The sequence below is a fragment of the Nicotiana sylvestris genome, chromosome 8 (assembly GCF_000393655.2).
Source record: "Nicotiana sylvestris chromosome 8, ASM39365v2, whole genome shotgun sequence".
Lineage (NCBI taxonomy): Eukaryota > Viridiplantae > Streptophyta > Magnoliopsida > Solanales > Solanaceae > Nicotiana > Nicotiana sylvestris.
In genome coordinates, this window is record NC_091064.1 from 201,318,659 (window position 1) to 201,340,395 (window position 21,737).

General features: G+C 35.5%; 2 protein-coding genes across 4 annotated transcripts; one reads left to right on the forward strand and one right to left on the reverse strand.

Annotated features, from left to right (window-relative positions):
- Positions 1-8,422: 8,422 nt before the first annotated feature.
- LOC104238021 (uncharacterized) lies at positions 8,423-15,153 on the forward strand. 2 transcript variants are annotated; one of them, XM_009792276.2, is made up of 6 exons: positions 8,423-8,560; positions 9,761-10,032; positions 10,117-10,768; positions 10,893-11,092; positions 11,970-12,214; positions 13,053-15,153. In XM_009792276.2, the coding sequence occupies exons 2-6, from the start codon at positions 9,761-9,763 to the stop codon at positions 14,378-14,380; spliced, it is 2,697 nt and encodes an 898-aa protein (XP_009790578.1). In that variant the 5' UTR covers positions 8,423-8,560; the 3' UTR covers positions 14,381-15,153. The 2 variants fall into 2 exon arrangements, with proteins under 2 accessions (XP_009790578.1, XP_009790580.1); XM_009792278.2 differs by having other exon boundaries at positions 8,423-8,549.
- A 1,391-nt stretch (positions 15,154-16,544) lies between these two features.
- LOC104238020 (mediator of RNA polymerase II transcription subunit 32) lies at positions 16,545-20,855 on the reverse strand. Of its 2 annotated transcripts, none has more exons than XM_009792274.2 (3): positions 20,749-20,855; positions 19,508-19,994; positions 16,545-16,963 (listed from the first exon to the last, which is right to left on the reverse strand). In XM_009792274.2, the coding sequence occupies exon 2, from the start codon at positions 19,946-19,948 to the stop codon at positions 19,508-19,510; it is 441 nt and encodes a 146-aa protein (XP_009790576.1). In that variant the 5' UTR covers positions 19,949-19,994; positions 20,749-20,855; the 3' UTR covers positions 16,545-16,963. The 2 variants fall into 2 exon arrangements, with proteins under 2 accessions (XP_009790576.1, XP_009790577.1); XM_009792275.2 differs by having other exon boundaries at positions 20,584-20,750.
- Positions 20,856-21,737: the final 882 nt, after the last annotated feature.

A 21,737-nucleotide genomic window follows, 5' to 3' on the forward strand; every position in this document is an offset into this window, starting at 1 on the left:
GTTTGGATTTCATGAGGCAAACCAACACCATTCCGGTACCATATGCCAACATGCTCCTGATGATGGGAGAAAAAGGGGCCAAGCCCTGCACCATACCATGCTTTCCCATAAAGATGGCCGCTGAAAACATCTCGGCCATGCAGTTGGAGAAGGTAGTCAACAGACATGAACCTCAGGTTCAGGCTACCCTTCGCAGCAACAATCAGCCATCATGTCATCGGCCCTCAAAAGACTGGTGACGCTCATCATCGTGTGAAGACTTGTCAGCCATGCCACAAGGACAAGTCGGATCACTCATCACAGCCGGGACCCTCGCAGCCATTACATGTCCCTCAGAGACCATGGGAAAGTGTTTCCCTCAGATTCATCACGGGATTGCCCCAAGTCGGCAATCTTGCATCCATCATGGTTGTCATAGATCAGTTCTCAGACTATGCAACTTTCATAGCAGCCCCGCAAAACATCTCAGCAGAAGATACAGCTCGACTCTTCTTCTCGCACATTGTCAAACATTGGGGCCTGCCCAAAAACATTGTTAGTAGGCGCGACTCACGCTTTACTAGCAACTTCTGGACCCATCTCTTCAGGTGCTTTGGGTCAACATTGAGTCACAACACAGACATCCATCCACCATCGGATGGCCAGACAGACCGGTTCGATGACATGCTGGAGGAATATCTCCGCAACTTCGCAACCGGATCACAGAAGCATTGGGTGAAGCTCCTGGATGCTGCTCAACTGTGTTTCAATTCTCAAAAGAGCCATCATACAAACAAGAGCCCTTTTGAAATTGTTACCGGACAGCAACCGCTTCTCCCGCAAACGGTGAATGCATCAACCATGCCGAAATCTCCTCGAGCTGCCAACTTCTCGAGCGAATGGGAGCGCAACATGGAGATAGTGCGGAGCTATCTCATCAGGGCCCAAGAGCGGGCAAAAAGGTTCACCGAACAAAATCTTTGCTTTGCCCAACATCAACCAGGGGACAAAGTAATGCTATGCATCCCAAAGCGGTACTTGTTTGCAGAAAGGACCCATGACCCTCGCCTGCAACAAAAATACATTGGGCCCCTGCCCATTGCAAAACGCATTGGGAAGTCCACATACCAGGTCAAAACTCCATCCTGGTGGAAGATCCATCCAGTCTTCCATGTCAGCCGCATGCAATCATTGCTTCGCTACAACAGCAAGCTCAAAGAACAGAGGGGCGCAGACCTCCCATCCAACAACCATCAGAATCATCATCATCATCATAAGGCTCCGAGGACGGCGCCAACTCAGGTGGGGGAGAATGTCATGGGCTGCTTTCCAGACATGCCCCATGACCCCTTGGTCGCGCCCCATGGCGGCCTAGCAAGCCTCACAATGCCTAGCGCCATGGTCGGCCCCGTGGTCTTGGCTGCGCCAAGTGACAAGCGCGCATGTGCCTCTGTCGCCCCACCGATGCCTCTCGCCAGCGCCCAAGGGCTGGTCATTGACAACAGCGCCGCGCGCCCTGACAATGCCGCGCGCGCAGATCCTGATGCCTCGCCAGCGCCCAGCTGCAGGCCCATTCCAACAGCGCCTCGCGCACAGACCCTGATGCCAAGCACCAGTGCCCAGCCTCAGGCCAGCACATCAAGTGTCGCGCGCGCCCACAGCAACGCGCGCGCAGACCCGCAAGACAAAGATGCTGCCATCGGACTTAGTTTTTCCTTGTAATAATCTAAGTCCTTTTCATTGTAATCATAGACTAGTTTTCATCATTTTCATTTCAGTGTGCTTCTACAGCTTTATTAGGACTAGTCTTGTAATGTTGGTTTATTTTTTTTAAGCATTATTAAGGGGGACCAAACAATCAAACATTTTCAAGCAAGCATTTTCTGGTGTCTCTCCCCCTCGACACCGCATCATTGTAATCATCATTTTCATTCAGCAATAAAATCATCATCATCATTCAAAACCCAATTCTCTCTCAGCTTCCGCAATTTGCTTACGACATTGGTTTTCCCGCACGGCACTGACAATCTAGTCTAGCGTGCGGCGAGGACCTCATTGGCGGACAGCAACCGCACTGACATCGGTTGCTTAGCCTTACGTTGCCCTTCCAAAGATCATCAGGAAGGCGTTGCGTAACAGTAAGTATGAACAAATTCAGACTGTGAAACTGCGAATGGCTCATTAAATCAGTTATAGTTTGTTTGATGGTATCTACTACTCGGATAACCGTAGTAATTCTAGAGCTAATACGTGCAACAAACCCCGACTTCTGGAAGGGATGCATTTATTAGATAAAAGGTCGACGCGGGCTTTGCCCGTTGCTGCGATGATTCATGATAACTCGACGGATCGCACGGCCATCGTGCCGGCGACGCATCATTCAAATTTCTGCCCTATCAACTTTCGATGGTAGGATAGTGGCCTACTGTTAGCCCCTAATAATGAGACTTGAGTAACTAAGATGTTATCATATCGTTACACCTATTCTAGATTTTCAGATTTCAGTGAGTAATGGCTGGGTAGGACAAGATCCATCAATAAATCCCAGTTTATTTTTGGCTGAAAGAGAGATGAGAATGGACCTACTCCATCCTTGATACCCACGACCATCAAAAGGAGTATTTACCAAGACCATCCCAGGTGTATCAGAAGCACGAAGAAAATAAGGATGGGTTGAATCAACAAGAGTTGAAGATCTAGTCCTAGATGAGGTTTGAGTCACATCAGGTGAGGTCTGAGTCAGATCAGTCGAATCCGCAAACATAACGCTATGAAGGAATGAAGAATAGTGAATCAAAAAGAAGAAAGAAAGGACGGATCAATAGAAGAATTTCTACTGCTCTGATATCATGTAGAAATTAGGAGAGTGTAATTGAAAATTTTTCTGCTTTCTTCCTTGATTTTCATTGTATAAGAACGTGTATATATACAGATATTCCTTGCTGAAAAAGAAAGAATGATCAATGAAATACTATACATTTGTAAGAATTTTACTAGACTAATCATCACAAAAATAACTAACTATTATTCCTATACATGTGAATATTTCTATCCGTGTGAGAAGCTTCCAGAATTGTGAAGCTCTTCATTATTCTTAAATGAACGGCCAAGATTTAATCCATCATGAATGTCTTTGTTGCTTGAGATGGTGACAAGTGTCTCATTCTTTGACTTCACAATTTTGAGATCAAATTGAAGACCATTTGTTTTCTCCGCCAAATACTCTGAATGTTTCTTTTCTTCTTCTTCATCTACTTTCCACTTCTTCCCTTCTTCATTATGAGACAAAACATATTTGGAACTAGAATCAAGAGATCGATTCTCAACAGGTTTTGGAAGAATTATTTTCCATTAATGTCTTTTTCTTTTCTTATTGACCATCCAATTCAACTTTTTTAGGAGTAAAAGAATATGCTGATTTTGGATCAAAAGATGTTACACATTTAAAGCCTAATGTAGTTCAATATGGATTTTTGTGACTAATCTGCAGGTTTACTTTCTTAGTCAGAAGCCTTTAAAATCTTTGAGGCTACCTTCTTTCCTGTACTTTACATCCAATTTAATTTTCGTTTAGTAATAAAAGATTATGCCTTTTGAGATTTGGGGTTAAAACTTAAAAGAGAATTTCTCACGTTTGACAAAAAGAATCCAAACGCCATTGTAATTCCTTCTACACTACAGTCAAATAGTTCATGCTTAAGATGAACTAATATTAAGAATTTTGATCAATCTATCCATACTATATTAAAAGCACAAAACCACTTAGCAAAATATTGTTCGTCTTTTTTACTCTTTAAAAATTAATTCCATATTGGATAAAATTGTATTTTAGTTGTTTTCTTATATTTAGGACTTCTAAATCAAATAAAATTTTAGTTATTAAATTTTTCCTTTTTTAAACTAGGTAAGAAATCCTAATATTTAAAAATGTAAATGAATAATATTATTTTTTCATGTTTAGATTTTGCAGAAGTTGTAAAAGTATGTACAACAACATATATTACCGACCACACTATTATGATGGATAGTGGTACAAAGTTTATGCGTAGAACAGTGGCTAACACTTTAAAAATTTATCTCATTTTCAAAATCAACTAAAAATTTGTAATCCTTTGAATCATGTAAGAAATTTTAAACATTAATTTAAAATAAATTAATATTTTAATTATCTAATATAAATTATTTATTTATTTAGAGAAGATGTAACATAACTGTAATCTATTAATTTTAGACGTAATATAATTGTTAATACTTTAGAGAGTTATCCCTTTTTGAAATTCATAATAATATTATTTATGAAATCATTCATTATTTAACTATGTAAGAAGTCTTAATATAGGACTTTAAAATTATTTAATATTTTAAGTATCTAATATAAATTATTTATTTATTTGGATAATATAACATTATTGTAAATAATTCTTTGCATGTTACCTCTGAAATATATATATATATATATATATGAACCATAATACATTTGCATATCAAATTTGGGTTACTTTTTAACCCAAAAAATATTTTTATATAATATTTAAATATAAAATTCAATAATTAAAATAAATAACAAAATTTAAAAATATAAAAGATATAAAAGAGGTAAGGAAAAAGAGAGGTCATAAAAGTAGTTGACCAGAGTCAACAATACTAATTATTCTACGTATAAAGATTCAAAAGTGAAATATGATCATATTAGTTTTTTTAATCCTTTTGAACATAGAATTCATAGTATATACTTATAATTATACTTAAATATTTAAACTATGTTATAATTTTTTAAGAATTTGAATCAATAAAAAACAAATTATTTTCATTTATATTAAGAATAAATAATTAAGTATCTAAATTATATAACTAACTAGCTAAAGAATCCTGTTTAATTCTTTTTCAAATTTAACATAAAATAAAAATACATTTTCAAGTTGACAAACTCTTTATTAGGGTACATAAATTTATTTTTATAGAAAGAGCACTGATAGTGAAAGAAATAAAAAAAATCAATATAATATAATATGAGGGTCAGATTGATAAAATGCAAATTTGAAGTAATAAATATGAAATAGTAAAAGATAAGTTGTATTCTATTTGAGTTGTCATAAATTAAATTTTTCTTTGTTTGCATTTATTCCAGCAAATGACGGGTCCATTAATTTTATATATTAATTATTTGTTGTAAATTGTTAACTGAACGTTAGTCAATTTTAGATTTTGTAATGTCATGTATCAAATTAATATTTAAGAGCTATAAGCCAAACTTCTCATTTCCAAAACTCCAATTAAAGATCAAAGATTAAAGTTCTTGATATATATTATCCATCAAATCATTAAATAATAGTGGTAAAAATATATTTATATTATTTATTTTCAGTACAATTTTCTTAAAGATTCTCATAAAGTCCTCAAAATCACAATAAGGCATTTTGCAGAATTTAATGGGATATGATTACTTCCTTTATTAAGCTATAGCTGGATAGGGTCAACATTCATTATTTTTAGGAACTTATAATTTTTTAAAACGTTTATAACTCAAACACATTATTTGATACTCCCTCCGGTCCAATTTAATTAATTTTTTGGTCTTTTAGTGATCCACAATATATAATTTTTTCAGGTATCAAGAAGAAATTAATTTTTTTTTGAAAATTGACCTTGTAGTATTTGTTGTATTTGAACAAATTAAGATTAATATGTTCAATTTTATTGTTAATTAATGTTCAAAGGTGAATTTTTTTAATATCGAACAATAAAAAAATAATTAAAGTGGACCAAAGGGAGTATTATCTATGTGATTTTTTAAACTTATGTACTTATCAAAAGCACGTACTCTAACCTTAGCGAAATGTTGTACGCTTTTTTTTACCCTTTAAAATAGAGTTTTCATTTGACAAAATCATCGTTTAGATTTTCTCCTAATATTTAGGAGTTTTAAATCAACTAAAACTTTGAAGTGCTATATAGGAAGTCCTAATACGTAGGATATTAAAATTAATTAAATCTTTACCTTATATAAATTAAAATATTCACTTATTCTTTTATTTACGTAGACCTAAAAATTACGAACATACATATATATGATTTTGATAACCATTTCAAAGTTCCAATTGGATGTACACTTCTTTTCTAATATTTAAATATTTAAATTATTGTATATATGTAAAATTATATACTAACTATTTTCTCAAAAAAACATACTTCTATAGTTAAATATTTAAAGTGTAATCCATATTTTGATTACCTATAAGTTTAATATTTTCTGACGGTAAAAAATTATATCGTACTATGAATAATTGTAAAAGATAATATTTTAAACAATATGGGAGAAAAAGATGAAAAAATAATGAAAAACTATATATACAACCTGCTACAGTCTATCATTAAAGAATTAAACATATAACTCTTAACTTTAATATTTTCTGACGGTAAACATATAACTCTTAGCTGATCATAGTTTGACTACCTATAACTCTTAACTGACCATAACAATTTATACTACTATGAATAATTCTAAAAGTTTAGTTTTGTGAAAAATAATAGAGAAAAGAAATGGAACAAATAAGAAACATAAATATACAACTCACTGGAAACAAGGTAAGATATTCTTAATTTGGTCATCTATATTTATATAACTAAAATAATGTACAAGTTTCTCAATATTCTTCTTAATTCTAACCAATTATAAAGATTTTTTTAACGTTAATTCTAACAAAATATAAAAGATGAATAAATTATTATTATAATCTTATTATTACTTCTTTATAATAAATTCCGCTAATTAATCGCACAAGAAAGAAGATAATCACTTAACTTGGTGAATTGGAGATAAAACTTAAATAAGATGTCTGAGGTAGGTGGGCCGAAAGTTGTTCTTTTATTAAGCTTGCTAAATCGATTAACTTCAACATTGTAAAAAACTTACCCTTATTTATATATTTATTTATTTTGTAGCTCAAAATAATATTTAATAATATTTACGTAATCTTTATGGATTGACGTGATACACACGTACTAAAACTAGTATATTTTAATGGTATTTGTACAATATAATTTTTCAACAAAAGAATTCAATCGAACCACCTTCACTCTATTTAGTTCCGCCATTACCTGCAATCTTTCTATTATTAGTTACCGTATAACAACTAGGGTTGCTTATCGGGCTGATTAGGCGGTTATTTACTCTTAACGGTTTGGCTTATCGATTATCGGCTTTTAAATGTATTAATCCACTAGTCACCCGATAAGATATCGGGCAGATTGGTATCAGTTTAGCTCTTATCGGACGGTTATAGAGCAGTTTATCGGCCTTATTCAATCTATATTGCACATGACGCTCTTTGAGTTCAGAGCAGACTACATTCCAATCTATATAATACAATAGAAGAGTCCATTACATCCCAAAGCAGACTACATTACAGATGAGTCCAGAATACATATGTCTTTAGTACCTTAGTTGTAAAATATGAAGAAGCAAGAGGCTCCAAATATTCATTAAAAGTCTTCTTGTAGAACTCATTGTACTCCTCTTTACTTACTTCCTTAGGACTTCAAAGCTGGAAAAAGAAAGACAATAACTTATTATATCAGTAAGAACAAACTTTTGAAGCATAGCAGCAGGAGATAGCAATCCCGAGACTAACCCATATTGGTTGAGTCTCATTTCTAAGCTCCTAGTCCCAATATTTCTCCACAATTTTTTTGGTTTTCTTCTTTTTCTGGTGCAAAGAGTTGGAAATTTCATCAGAAATGGAAAAAGACAGCAGTAGAATCAACAAAGCTACCCCCAGAATATGTACTGCTCCTAGCTATCTCAGTTGTCACATCTTCTCCTTCCTTCTTGGCTTCTGCCGGATACTCATCAACTTCAACCTGTAAAGAGACAATATCATGGAACCACAAGGCGATAAGGAGTTATATCCAGCTTACATAACGTGGAACGTCAAAAATGTAAGACCCCAAGCATGTTTCATGACCGTAAATAGAAACTAGTGAATTTAGGCATTATGGTTTCTAAATGTCTAATAGAGAATAGAGATAGAGTACTAGAAGTGGAAGAAGGATTTTTTATTATTTAATATATATATATATATTCTTAACAGGTTAACGGATTATCCGTTAAGAAAATTGAATAATCCGTCCCCAAATCGATAAGCCGTTAATAAAAAAAATTTAATCTGTTCCCCGTCTGTTAAACCATTAACCCGATATCAATAAGCCATTAAGCTTCGATTTCGATTCGATTTTAGGTTTCGGTTCGGTTTGGAACACCCCTAATAATAACTCATACGTTATTCTTCGCGCCACTCCTCATTAACTAGTACATAAGCCGAAGGGACCAAATAACAATTCTCGAAACTTGAAAGTATCAAAGTGTCAATTATTCTAAAAAATTTCATTTCCGGTCGAATGAAAATATCCTTCTTTTAAAACTATAAAATGCAACCTAAAAATCAGCCGCTTGCCGCCACCAAGCTCCGCCGCCTGCGACTCTCTTTCCTCTGGAATTATCCTTCCTCCGCCGTTACTTAACTTTCGCCTGCTTGCCGTCTATTCTCATAACTCAGAAACAACATTTGAAGGTTCTCAATAGGTTTATCCTCTTCTAAATATCCAGCTGTTCCATTTTGTTAATCACTCTAGCACTCGTGTGTTTGTGTGTGTGTGTATGTTATATTATATTTTAATGTTTAAATAATTTTAGGTACCGCCCTCTGTAACGAAGTGGCACTGGGTGCACTAGTTGAAAGGTGGCTTCAGAAAGCTTTCAATCATGCTGAGAACTGGTTTTTCGAATGAATTTTATCAACAAAAATAAGATTGTTTTAATTAAGAGACTGCCTTAAATTTCAACCCAAACTAAATAATTAAGAGTCTTCTGCTCTAGTTGTATTTGATTTTGTATAAAAATATTATATTTGTATCTTGGAAGAAAATATTACATTTATGATCGAAAAGTTAATTTGATAGATAAAATATCACATCAAGATTTAAATTATGAATTATTTAATGAATTTGAATTCTTAAACTTGTGAAAGTCGTAGATTAATGGAGTAGCGTCAAACATCTTGAGATGTCTCAAGAGTTTCTTATAAATTGAACTTATAGGAACAGAGTTTCTCATAAATTGGAATGCATGGAGTACTCTTTGAAAAATGATTTATGTTACATTTATTAAATTGATATTTTATTCATCAGCAAACCTTTATTTTACCTTTTCCATTAAGATGTATACTTTTCGAACTCTCTACCTTGGGCGGATAGGAATTGAGACTTTCAATGGTCCCTTTATTCATAGTATTTCTTTCTTTTGCTTTTTCCTTTGGACAGTCCGGTATGTCGGTTATTGACTGTTTGATGCCATTATTGTACTGTGTTGTCTTATGATACATCTTTACAAGTTATGATGTTTCTTTATATTGTTTGGATTGCTATGATGTTGGTAATGGTTGCTATGTCATGATATTTTTATACTTTTATTGTATTCTTAGATGCTGGCGTGGATTTTCTTACACTTCATTGCAATGTTTTAAAATGTTCAAACTAGTTAGGATCGACCCAAAAGATTTATATAGTTGTCCCCAACTAATTTTAGATTTATGTTTATATTATTAAATTAAATTTCATGGGATCCCCTAGGTATAACACCTGCATCTCGTCCCCACCTTTTATCACACTAAATGCCATAAGGAAAAATAATCAAATCTGATTAGTGAACGTTTGCAATCCAGTTCAGTTTGTTTTCAGAAGTGTAATCTCTGCTACTTACCTTATTATTTCCCTTGTGTAACAGATGGCTAGATGGGATCAAATTCTTTCTCTTCCTGTTCAGAACCCCCCGACTTTGGAGTTTTCTTCTGCTGAACTTGTGTGGTCTAAGGTAGAAGGTTGGCGCGATAACATAGACAGAGTTGCTCTCATTCCGTTTGCTAGAGTAGATGACTTTGTTAGAGGGGAATCTGCTAATAAAGAATGTCCAACAAGATTCCATGTTGAAGCTCGGAGACGTCGGCCTGCAGAGATAACTTACAAGCCTAAAGTTGATGGCATCCTTGAATATATTCTGTAAGCTGTACTTTTAGCTCTTTAGCTTGTTTCAGTTCCTACTATGACAATGCATTTTACAGAAATAGCCTTATGATTCTCTAGGTACTGGTGCTCCTTTGGTCCTGATGATCATAGAAAGGGTGGAATCGTGCGACCAAGTAGAACGACGTACGTCCCTAAGAAAAAACCTGCTGGTCGACCTAATACAAAGAGGGGGTGCACCTGCCATTTTATTGTCAAACGCTTAATTGCTGAACCATCTGTAGCACTTATCATATATAACCAAGATAAGCACATAGATAAGAACGGATTACCATGCCATGGCCCACAGGACAAAAAGGCTGCTGGAACACGTGCCATGTATGCTCCATACATCTCAGAGGATCTTCGCCTCCGTGTTTTGTCTCTGCTCTATGTTGGAGTGTCTGTGGAAACAATCATGCAGAGGCACAATGAATCAGTGGAGAGACAAGGAGGTCCATGCAACCGAGATGACCTTTTAACTCACAGGTATGTTCGGAGACAAGAGAGGAGCATAAGGCGCTCTACTTATGAACTTGACTCCGATGATGCAGTCAGCATTAGCATGTGGGTTGAAAGTCACCAGAATCATGTGTTCTTTTATGAGAATTTCTCTGATTCCGATCCGTTTGTCTTGGGCATTCAAACAGAATGGCAGTTGCAACAGCTGATTCGGTTTGGAAACCATGGCCTTCTAGCCTCTGATTCAAAGTTTGGAACTAATAAACTAAAGGTTTTTTATATTTCTTTTGAACAAAAAAATTAAACTAATGGTATTTTTGCTTATATGGATACCAAGTTTCTAGAAAGACCGAGTACTTGAAAGCTTACTTTGTCTTTTATGCAAATTCATCCAGTATCCTATTCACAGTCTTGTTGTGTTCAACTCAGACAACAAGGCTATACCGGTGGCATGGATAATAGCACCTAGATTTTCAAGTGGAGATACACTTAGGTGGATGAGGGCCCTATATAACAGAGTTCATATGAAAGATCCTAAGTGGAAGTTGGCTGGATTCATTGTGGATGATCCTTCAGCTGATGTCCCTGCAATCAGGTTGGTGACTATCTTTTTGGTCCCGCATTAGTTTTTTACGTTTTTTTTCCTAATGGATGTGGGGTTTTTCTCTTTAGCATGGCAGACTAGAGTTGCACCAGTTCCATCTATCTTTTGGGTTCAGGGAGAGGCTATTACTTTAATATGGAACAATGCAAGAGAAAGATTTATATAGGCAATATCAATTAGTTGGGAATACATTTTAGTCATGTTAAATATGTTTACTTTATAATTTGGTCATGCTTTCTTGGAGTCTTTAGCCCTATGAGATTCTTATTCTAGTAGGAAATATAGAGAACTTCTGGTACTTTTTCTTTTGGATTTTTATAATGTTGGCCTGAGATGAATTTAATTGGGGAACATGGCCAGTGAGGATTCATTAGCCGACTCTAACTTATTTGCGTTTGAGGCGTAATTGTTGTTGTAGACTTGTGTATTGGGATATTAGCAAATGAATGCGTAAAATAGGCCGGAAATTTCAATGTTGCTCTGTAGGATCGGCTTGAATGATTTAAACTAATTAAGAATAGAAGAAATCAGTGTCTGATGCACAACTAACCATAAAGTTTTGTACTGACAGATGTGAATTTGAAAACGATCAGCACTTTAACTGGTCCCTGCTTCTACATCTAATAGTCTTGTTCATCCACCAAAAGTTAAAGAGTATATCAAATTTTAAATGTATGATGAAACTATTAGGGCATACTTTGCTCACTCAGTATGTGGAAGGTTAATCTGAATGTTAGGCATTTCTCTTAGTTTTTCTTTATGTATTTTCTCAGTCACTCATGAATTGTGGTTCTGCCAATTATTTTTGGGTACTAGATTGCACAGTTTAAAATTGTGATGAATGGTGTACTTTCTTGCTTTCACTCAGGGAAGTGTTTCAGTGCTCTGTATTGATATGCTTTTGGCGGGTTCGTCATGCATGGCATAAGAACTTGATTAAGAAATGCTCAGAAATGGAGACCTGTGCTGCAATTGCAAAGTGGCTAGGCCAGGCTGTGCATCACATCTGCAAAGGGGATGGAACTGCTGTTTTGTTTGAAGAATTTATGGAAGATTTCGTGGATGCTGCAGACTTTATGGACTATTTCAAGGCCACATGGTACCCAAGACTAGGTTAGGCATACTATTCAGTAAATCAGATTCCTGTCACTACAAAAAGATTTGTTGTTGGAGTTAGATTGAAGTACCTATGAAACAGGTTTTTTGCTAACTCATTTGACTCGCTGCTAATCTGATTCAGATCCACGACTAACATGAATTTAAACTAATACTCCCTTTGTCCACATTGTGTAACAGTTGTTGGGAATATCTTAGACGTTTCACACACTTCTATGAGAAACAATAGTCTCTCAAAAGTTGTCAATATTTGAATTCTGAATCCTATCAATTTACTGCATGATGTTTTCCTATGATGGATACCTTATGCACATGCTCCAATAAGTAGTTGCATATTTTCATCTATGTCTATATTGGATAATTATCACTAATTAGCCAGGATCCGTGGCGCAACGGTAACGCCTGTCTCCAGATCAGAAATATATTGTTACTAAAAAGAAAAGAACCAAGGAGGTACTGATGTATAGAAGTATGTACAATAACAGTCTAAGTTTCTTTAGGAAAAAAAAACAGTCCAAGTCTGAATAGAGTCCAAAAACTCTTATCAAATCTTCAACAACATAATGATCATTCAGTTTACCCCATATAGCGAACAGCTGTTAAGCATTTAAACTCTAAATTATGTATAGGTTGAGCAACTCCTTCATAGTGGATATATATGCAATCTTTCACGCTTGAGAGTCCTCACCTTACAAAAAGAAGTGCTAGCTTAGTATTATTCTGCTAAAACGCATTATTCTTCAAGAGTGCTTGAAATAATTCTCTTAGACTCCTGTTTGAAAATTAGTTGGTTCTTCGTTGGGGCTTTATTTGCTGACAGATTTTGTCTACCCAGGGCTCTGGACTAGTGCATTGAGAACTCTTCCTCTTGCCAGCCAGGAGACATGCTCGGCGATGGAGTACTATCACAACCAATTGAAGCTTAGGTTATTGAATGAGAAGGAATTAAGTGTATATGAACGTGCTGATTGGCTTGTAGATAAGCTAGATACCACAGTGCATTCTTACTTCTGGCTTGATGAGTACTCAGGGAAGGATGAGTTTGCACGTTACTGGAAGAATGAATGGATGAGTGGCTTAACAGCTTGGCAGAAATCTTTGCAGATTCCAGATTCTGATGTGTTAGTTGAGGGTGACTATTCAAAAGTAGTTGATCAGGAAGATCGGCATCAACTGCATGTTGTTCGGAGTCCAGCTTCAGAGTATGCAATTTGTGATTGTAATTGGGCAAAAATGGGAAACTTATGTGAACATACTCTCAAAAGCATTAAATATCTCCGTGACAAAGGGTCTATTACTCCATCCACCAGTATGTTCCAATATATGCAGGCTCTGGTCGATATGTTACGGTGCCCACCTTATGATTCTTTGATTCGTGATCATGCACTTTCTCTAGCAGTCTGGGTGCAGACGCAGTTGGATGCTCAACTTGGTCCTGGAAGTGGCCAGTTCATGCGACAAGGACTTCAGCTGACTGCTGCCACACCTGGTCACTACACAGAAGTGGTGAATGCGAGCAATAGAAGAGACACATTACCCTATGTGGTAGGTGGTCTGACTGAGCTCCAGCATTCGAGTTCTGCCGCTGATAATTTGAGTGGTGGCCAGATTGATCAGGACGGCACTTGTGCAGACAGAGTACCTGCTGTGGAAAATTCTCCTGTTGAGATGGAAACCAGCCCATTATCCATCTCCGCTTGTGCGACTCAATTGTTTTCCCTTGATGGGGTCACATCAGCTGATGTGTTTGCTGAGAATGGAGGTGTCATGGTTGGTGAGGAGCTGGATACGACGAAGAATCTTCCTTCTACAGACACATCATTTGCAAATTCAAACGGTTTTGAAGATGATGTCTTGAACAAAGCTGACTGTGCAACTATGGTGGATGAGCAACCACAGCCTCTCTATGTAGCTCCAGCTGAGAAGTCTCTAGATCAATGCTTGAGGAACCAGCAGAATGACCTATGCTGCAACTCTATAGAGCCAGAAATTAGTCCTAGATTACAGAATGTTGACAACAGAATCGATAATGCAATTTCATCCACAACCAAGCCAGTAGAATCCTCTCTGGTCAATATGGCTGAAGCCTCTGAAGTTGAAAAGCACATGAGGATAGATTCCATTGATGAAAATGCTGGTATAACGAGTGTCCTAACCGCTTAAAGACAGATGTCAAATGTTGGTCCTGGGGCTCTGCGTGCTCCTGCCCACCCCACCACCAGCAACCCCAACGTCAAAGTTGGTTGATCAAGAGTTGGTTGAATAACTTAAAACCTCCGAAGGAATTGAATAAAATGGGAAGAACACATTTTGACGAATAATGATGTAAGCAAGAACAATGGCCTGAATTTTGCCACCGGAGTCCACCTATTAGAAGGTATAACTGCTGAGCTGGTTTATCTTCTCAAGAACAGTAGGGCAGCTGACAATGTGACAGATTTGTGTCCACATTCTGCTAGGGGAGACTCTCCACCATTGTAGCAACCTCTTGTGTAGCTTGGAACCAATTGAACATCTTCTGATTACGACCCTTGCTTTCTTAGATCACAATAGCTTGATCTGTAGATTGAGATATGGCGGATGAAGTGAAAAGGGGCATATAACTTCCAAAAGTGACAAGGATATTACAAAATGTTCTTTTGGGGCAGGCTACGCATGACTTGCTTATAGGATATTTATGAATATGTAGTGCTTCCTACTGTTCATGGTTCCTAGATACTTGGGGCAACTCCCAGTGTTCTTCACTCCTCTGTATATCCATATGAAAGCAACTAACTCTCAGAATTTATTTTGTATCTTGAGTTTCACTGTATATTCGCATGCATCTTATCTCATAAGTTGCACTTAAGCTCTGTACATTGCCTCAAACACCTCTATTCTTGGGTCTGGTCCTAAAATCAATGAAAAGAATGTGCATTATTGTTGTTTCGCTTTGATACATATAGCTTTATGGCCTTGGTCTCTGCTAGTCATCTAGATGGAGTTCATGCTTAACTGCTATGTGTACAGGAAGTTTTTGTGATGATTTATTCCTCCCTTCTTCTGACCCTCAACTTTCGAAACTTTTTACATCATAAGATCTGTAAATTTATTACAATAATTTGCTTCATTATTAGAAAGAAAACGTTGCCAAGTGCTAATTTCCATTTCATATTTGGAATTAAGGCGCATTCATTACTAGGGGTGTTCAAACCGAACCGCAAAATCGCACCAAACCGAAAAACCAAACCAAACCGATTAAAAAATCCGACTAGGTTTGGTTTGACTTGGTTTGGTATTGAGTAAAAAAACCCGAACCAAACCGACATATAAATATATAAATTTTATTTATATTTTTGATACTTTATAGTGATTTTTCTTTAGAAAATGTAGAAATATTTGGGATCCTCTCATGTATTAACCTTGAAAGCATAAATTAACGAAAAATTATTGTTAGGCGACTAAGAAAATAACTATCACGTGTTACTAAAAAAATTCTCCCATTAGAATATTTTAATAGATCATATGTTTGTCAATTTTTTTCATATTTACTAAACATATATTCACTTATCAAAGCTTTATTTATAATTTTAATAAAGTAAGATTGAAATAATATTCATGTAACAAAAAAACCTGAAAACCCGAAAACCCCTACAAAACCAAACCAATCCAAACCGATATAATTGGTTTGGTTTGATTTTAATAAAAACAGAACCAACTCGGTCCATGTACACCCCTATTCATTACTAATATAATTTTACGGAAGACGATAATTTTGAAGTTTTGGCCCCACTATCACGTTGTATAAAAGAAATCTGTCTGCCTTTCTTGTTCTCAATCTTCTGTGTTGTCCCTCCAATTAGCTGCTATGTAGGGAAGGCAGTTGAAAACAACTGAGGGTAAATGGTATTTACCTGCTCGGAACAATCCACTGTATTGAAAAAACACACTGGGTTCATGCTGATTTTAACCAGTGCAGTGAGAACTATTTTCAAGATTACGTTACAAGTTACAAAATAATATCAAACGTGACTCGATAATGTCGTAGCAAAAAACTCTTGGCGCCAAGATTTTGGGGCAGCAAGCTAAAGCGTTTTATTAATATTAGACTGAGACAAACTTAAATGGGGCGAAATGGACAGTGAAGATTCATATAATCTAACCTGAACTTGCTTGGAATTGAGACTTAGGTGTACGCTAAAATTGCTTGAAATTAAGACTTAATTGTAAGCTAAAGCGTCTTATTACACTGAAAACATCATAAAATTCTGCTGTTGCAGCAATTCGAGGGTCTTCAAAGCCTACTGACTGAGTTCATCACGGTTAAGACAACTACAAAACAAGACACTTGGCAATGCCTCAGATATATTTCTTAAGGGAAGGCAATTAAATCTCTATGATATCATCATTCAAGAATATGTAAATCAAGAACACCTATAACAAACAATACGTCTGAGCATTTTTCAACAACAATATGAACTACCACTTTTGCAAGTACAAACAAACTTCAAAAGTGTAACTGTAATATATAGCAGGAAAATTAATATAGCCTGTGTATATTTTGTGTATATACACACGGGCACATGGTTTTGAAATCTGAATAATACCTAACAATGGGGTGGCTCATGCTGCGATAGAAATAAAACTCGGAGCATTTCAACAGCATTACAACAACATGATTTGATACATCCAACATACAACTTAGCGGCTTGAGGCATAGATGATCTGTTTATTTGTCCCTGCCTGATTACCAGTCTTTGCAGTCCCCTGAAAACAGTCAGAATTAATCATTGCTCTTTGCTTTTTAAGGACAAGCATAGAATGCAATATGAAACGTGAGGACAAACTTAGCTCCAACAATGTCAACATAGTATATATTTGCTGCAAAGACTTGTGGTTACTCACAATAATACATTTTGATGGAAGATAACTTATTAAGACATTTTGTTAGCTTCTATTACTTTTCTCACAACCAGGAGTTGATGCTAGACCAGTTAACTAATATATTTCCAAATATAAGAAAACAAGTCCAACTATTCTAAGTGCCTGCTGTTACACTCTTTCAGCACATTCCCCTCAAAGATTATTGATGCATGAACAATATCATTACAATGTTGCAAGGTTTCAGGTAGTAATTTTGAGTTAAAAAAGCTTGCTCAGAGTATTATCATCAATATCGGTCCTCTCTCCAATCCATAAAACTTTAATTTTCTTAACCAAGTATGTTTTCCTCTACGTAATGCTAGTATGTTACCACGAACCTGTAAAAATGAAGAATCTTTTTTAGAAGAGACCAAAAAGGAAAGATTGTCACATAGAATGGCATTGAAGGAACAAATAATATAATACTGGTACCAAATATAATTAGTTTAATACTAGTAGTACTGCTTGCAGGGCCAGTCTCAAATAAAACAAGTAAATTTCAAACACTATGATATTTTAAATTAAAGAAAAAAGAGGACTCATTCCAAGAGGGAGTGAAGAAACATGTAGGAATCACTAGACCTTAAACGACTTTTATCTGAGGAGTCTTTCTACCAATTAGCACATAGTTATTCGTCCTTTCAGATGGGTCGCAGTCGCACTACCAAGTCACCTTAATAAAATAGGAGAATTTTTGGTAACTAATTATTGAAGTAAATGAATCCCAAATAATTAATAACCCTAACAATCTTTCACAAGCTGCATAAAGGAATTAATCGCACTAGCTAGCTACTTTAGAGGAACACTAAAACTTTTGTTTATTAACTTTTTTGATAAGTAAAACTTTGTTTATCAATTATGAAAGTAAATGAAGCCACAATAACCCTAGCCACTTCCACAAGCCATGTAAATTTATTGTTATTTACAAGAAGAAAAAAATAAGACATTGCAATCAGGAAGTTTTGCTAGTTAAGACTGAAAAGCTGTCATCGCCAAATAAAAAAATTAGGTAAATAAAAAAATCATTAATACCAAGATGGTCTCATCTTTCCAGAATTCTGTTGTGAGCGTATACTTGCCTCCTTAAAATCTAGCCAACTATCTACACAATAGGTAATTCCATTTGCTTTCGACCACAAACTCACAATCCCTTCAAAGTTATCCTATTTCTTTCCCTCAACAACAACCAAAAATATAACAGGAGCAGTCTTCAATAGCTTCCAATTTGCACAACATCAAACGAGATGTCATCTCTGCCACCATGCTATGGAGCACCCATTGAATGATGAGTGTTGCATTTATCAAGGACCATAACTTAGAGGCAAATCACGAAGTAGCAAAATGTAGTCTGCATACACCCCATGCTTTTAAACAAGCAGCACCAACTAACTAAAAAATATCTTCGTTTTACACCAAACTTCAATATAACAAGATGTCAAGACGTAATTCTAGCTCTTATTATTCAATAATCTAAGATTTAATTTTCTTTGCTTTCAACATTATGCTATCAACTCTCTTTTCTATAAGATCGTTAACACAATGGAGTGAGAAGCTCAAAATAGGTATTGAAAAGAACTTGATTTGTGTCCTTTTAAGGAAGTTTGACTTTGCATGAATTGTCCTCTAAAGAGAAGAACTTTACATGTTTTGATGTCTGTTCATTAAAATAGGTGATTTTGTATCTCTCTATTGCATTTCAAAGGTTGAACGGCATGACCTACGTCTAGATAATTTCCTAGCATCACCATTGACTAGTCTAACATAAATAGATTTGTACATATTACATGATGTGTGTGTGTGCATGTGTGTGCGCGTCAACGCATATGCAAGGGGAAAAGAAGATCATGCATATTTACACTTTTGTTCCTTTTCATCATGAGCAAGACATTAACGAGAAGTTCAACTATCTACCCCCCCCCCCCCCCCAATTTTATAATTTGACGGATCAACTTCCTTCCCCTAATTTTCTTTCTTGTCAGACATCCCCATAAGATGGAAACACACACTACTCTAAGTACAGTAAAATACGACCATGTTCTTTTGCGAAACAAACATGCAATATGAAGCATCTTTTTATGAAGAATATGAAGCATTTAAAAAGTAAGATAGGTCTTTTGTCTTGCTTATTGAAAGGGAGGAGAACAGAACTCCTCAATCATGAATTAAGCGAACCATAGTGTCTTATGAGTAAAATGTGACAGCAGCTCCTACATAGGAGCCAGCTTCAGTTTCAAGGAAACATTCTAGAACATACTTGCTTCGTCGAGTCCAGGAAACAAAGCTTATTTGCTTATAGTTCATTAAATAATACAAAATTTGTTCCCATATTATTTAGGATAGTCAATGCAAACAAGGAGGAAAAGAAATATGAGAAAAATTTCAGTATACCTATTGAGCGGCATCTTCAGTAAATCTAGCATCAAAAGGAGCAGAAGGGTTGGGGTGTGTAGAAGCACTACTCGCTCCAGAACCATGTTGCAATTCTATCACTAGCCATCTGACAGCTTTACTCATCTGCTCCAATCTAACAGCACTAATGGGTTGAAGGCCACTTGTTGTTGATGATTGCCCAGGCTTCCCTGAAACAGATCCCGTAGCCTCATCGACAAGACATTCTGAACCTATTCTTTGCTTAACTGACTCAACAAACTCCTCTGCCTGATCACAAGCAACCCTGAACAACTCCCATCGTTGCTTAAAGTTTTCTAATGCAGCGTCAGTTGCTACTGTTTTCTGACCATTTGAACTCTCCTTTGATTCAAGTGCAGCTGCAGCTGCTGCAACAAAATCTTGATATGCATTGTTCAGTGCATCTACAATACTATCCATCAAAAGCCCCAGAACCGCTAATTGATCACTAAAACTCTATAAAGTTCTGCAATAAAAAAAGGAAAGGACAAAATAAGCATAACCATCACTAAAAATTGAATCTTTGTAAACCCCTTATGCATTAACGCAAAAATAGATATGGTAGGGTAAGCAGACCACATATCACTTCATCAAAAAAATAGGCTAAGGAGATCGCATATACAAAGGAGGATCCAAGATTTTAACTTGATGGATTCAATTTTTATGTTTTTACCACTGAATCTACTGCGCATTTAAAATTATGGGTTCAAAATATCATATTTATTCAAAATTTTGGTAATCTTTTACATCTTTATCTAAGCTATGTATTGAAGTCTGAGCGAAGTTGAACCCATAGCCTGTTAGCTCAGCACATGTATACAGCGAATCATAAAAAGATATGAAAAAATAATACAAAACACTGCATATGTAATACACTTAAGCTATCAAAATAAACTGCAATATACCATTTTGCACAACATAAATAAAATGAGTGTTCAAAATAGTGAAATATTGATATACCAATTAATGCACAATACACAGTTCAATAAGACAAATTTGGGAAGTATCCTTTTACTAATAGAGACAACAAGCATATATGCTTCAAAGGGTTTTACCCAAATTCAAGAATTCAATTGAAACGAATTTGATGCAATAAACAATTTCTTTGAAAAGTTGAAAATATCTGAATAAAACGGGGACAAATTTTCTAAGTGAAAAAACTTCATAGGATCATTAAGAAAATGAAAAGAAGAAAGCAGAGAGAAGGGTTTTCAGCTTACTTGACTGAAGAAGAAGCAAAGGGCTGTTACCGTTGCTGGGTTTCAACCTTCTTGTACGTTGCGCTATTTGTGTGTTTCTCCTTTTTTTCCTTTGTCCGGTTTTTCTTGCTTCGTCTATTTCACTCTTCCATAATAGTCTTCCCAATTGGAAATAATTACGTATTGCACCCCAAAGGTTTTCATCTGCAACAGAAAGCTGCCTTTAGTTTCAAATACTCTTTTTGGGTAATTAAAGAATTTTATTACCTAATTTCAAGAAATCAGTTACTCTAGTAAAGTGTGACGGGTTTAAAAGTGGGTATAAAGGTTAAGATATTGAAAAAGACATAAACTCGTATATCAGGACCCTACTTATTTATTGATTTAATTTTATTTTAATATCTTCAAATTTGATCATCCCGTCCCTTTGGCACCTCTGATAGGAAAACTACAAAGAGAGGCAATGACTAGCCGAAGCCAGAGGTGAAATCAGAATTTCAAGTTAATGAATTTGGGATTCTATTTAAGTTATTGGGTTTTAAATTAATAATTTATAAATATTTAATTTTTTTAAAAAGGTAAATACAAGATTTGAACTAAAGCTATTGAATTCGACAGAACATGCTTCAGACACTCAAGCTCCGCCCCCGACGGGAGATAGGCTAGATAAGGAGGAAAGAAATTAATTCATGTACCATAGGTAAGTTTGTTGCTTTGCAGGATTTTAATGTAGTTGTAGGGAAATGACACCGAAAAATAACAATAATAATACTGCTTCAATATTATTTGTAAGAGGATACACGGATTGACTTGAGTTGTGCCGGGCATTGTCCTAAGAAACTATTTTAGCAATGTGAAATGTTTCCCCAGGATTAAACAAGTCCATCTCTAATTTCTTTAGAGGATACATGAATTAGCAAAATATTAAATTACAAACCCAACTATTCAAAAGAGGGAAACAAGAGAAATTAAACTAGCAAAAAGAAAGATAAAAAAGGGAAGGTGGAGAG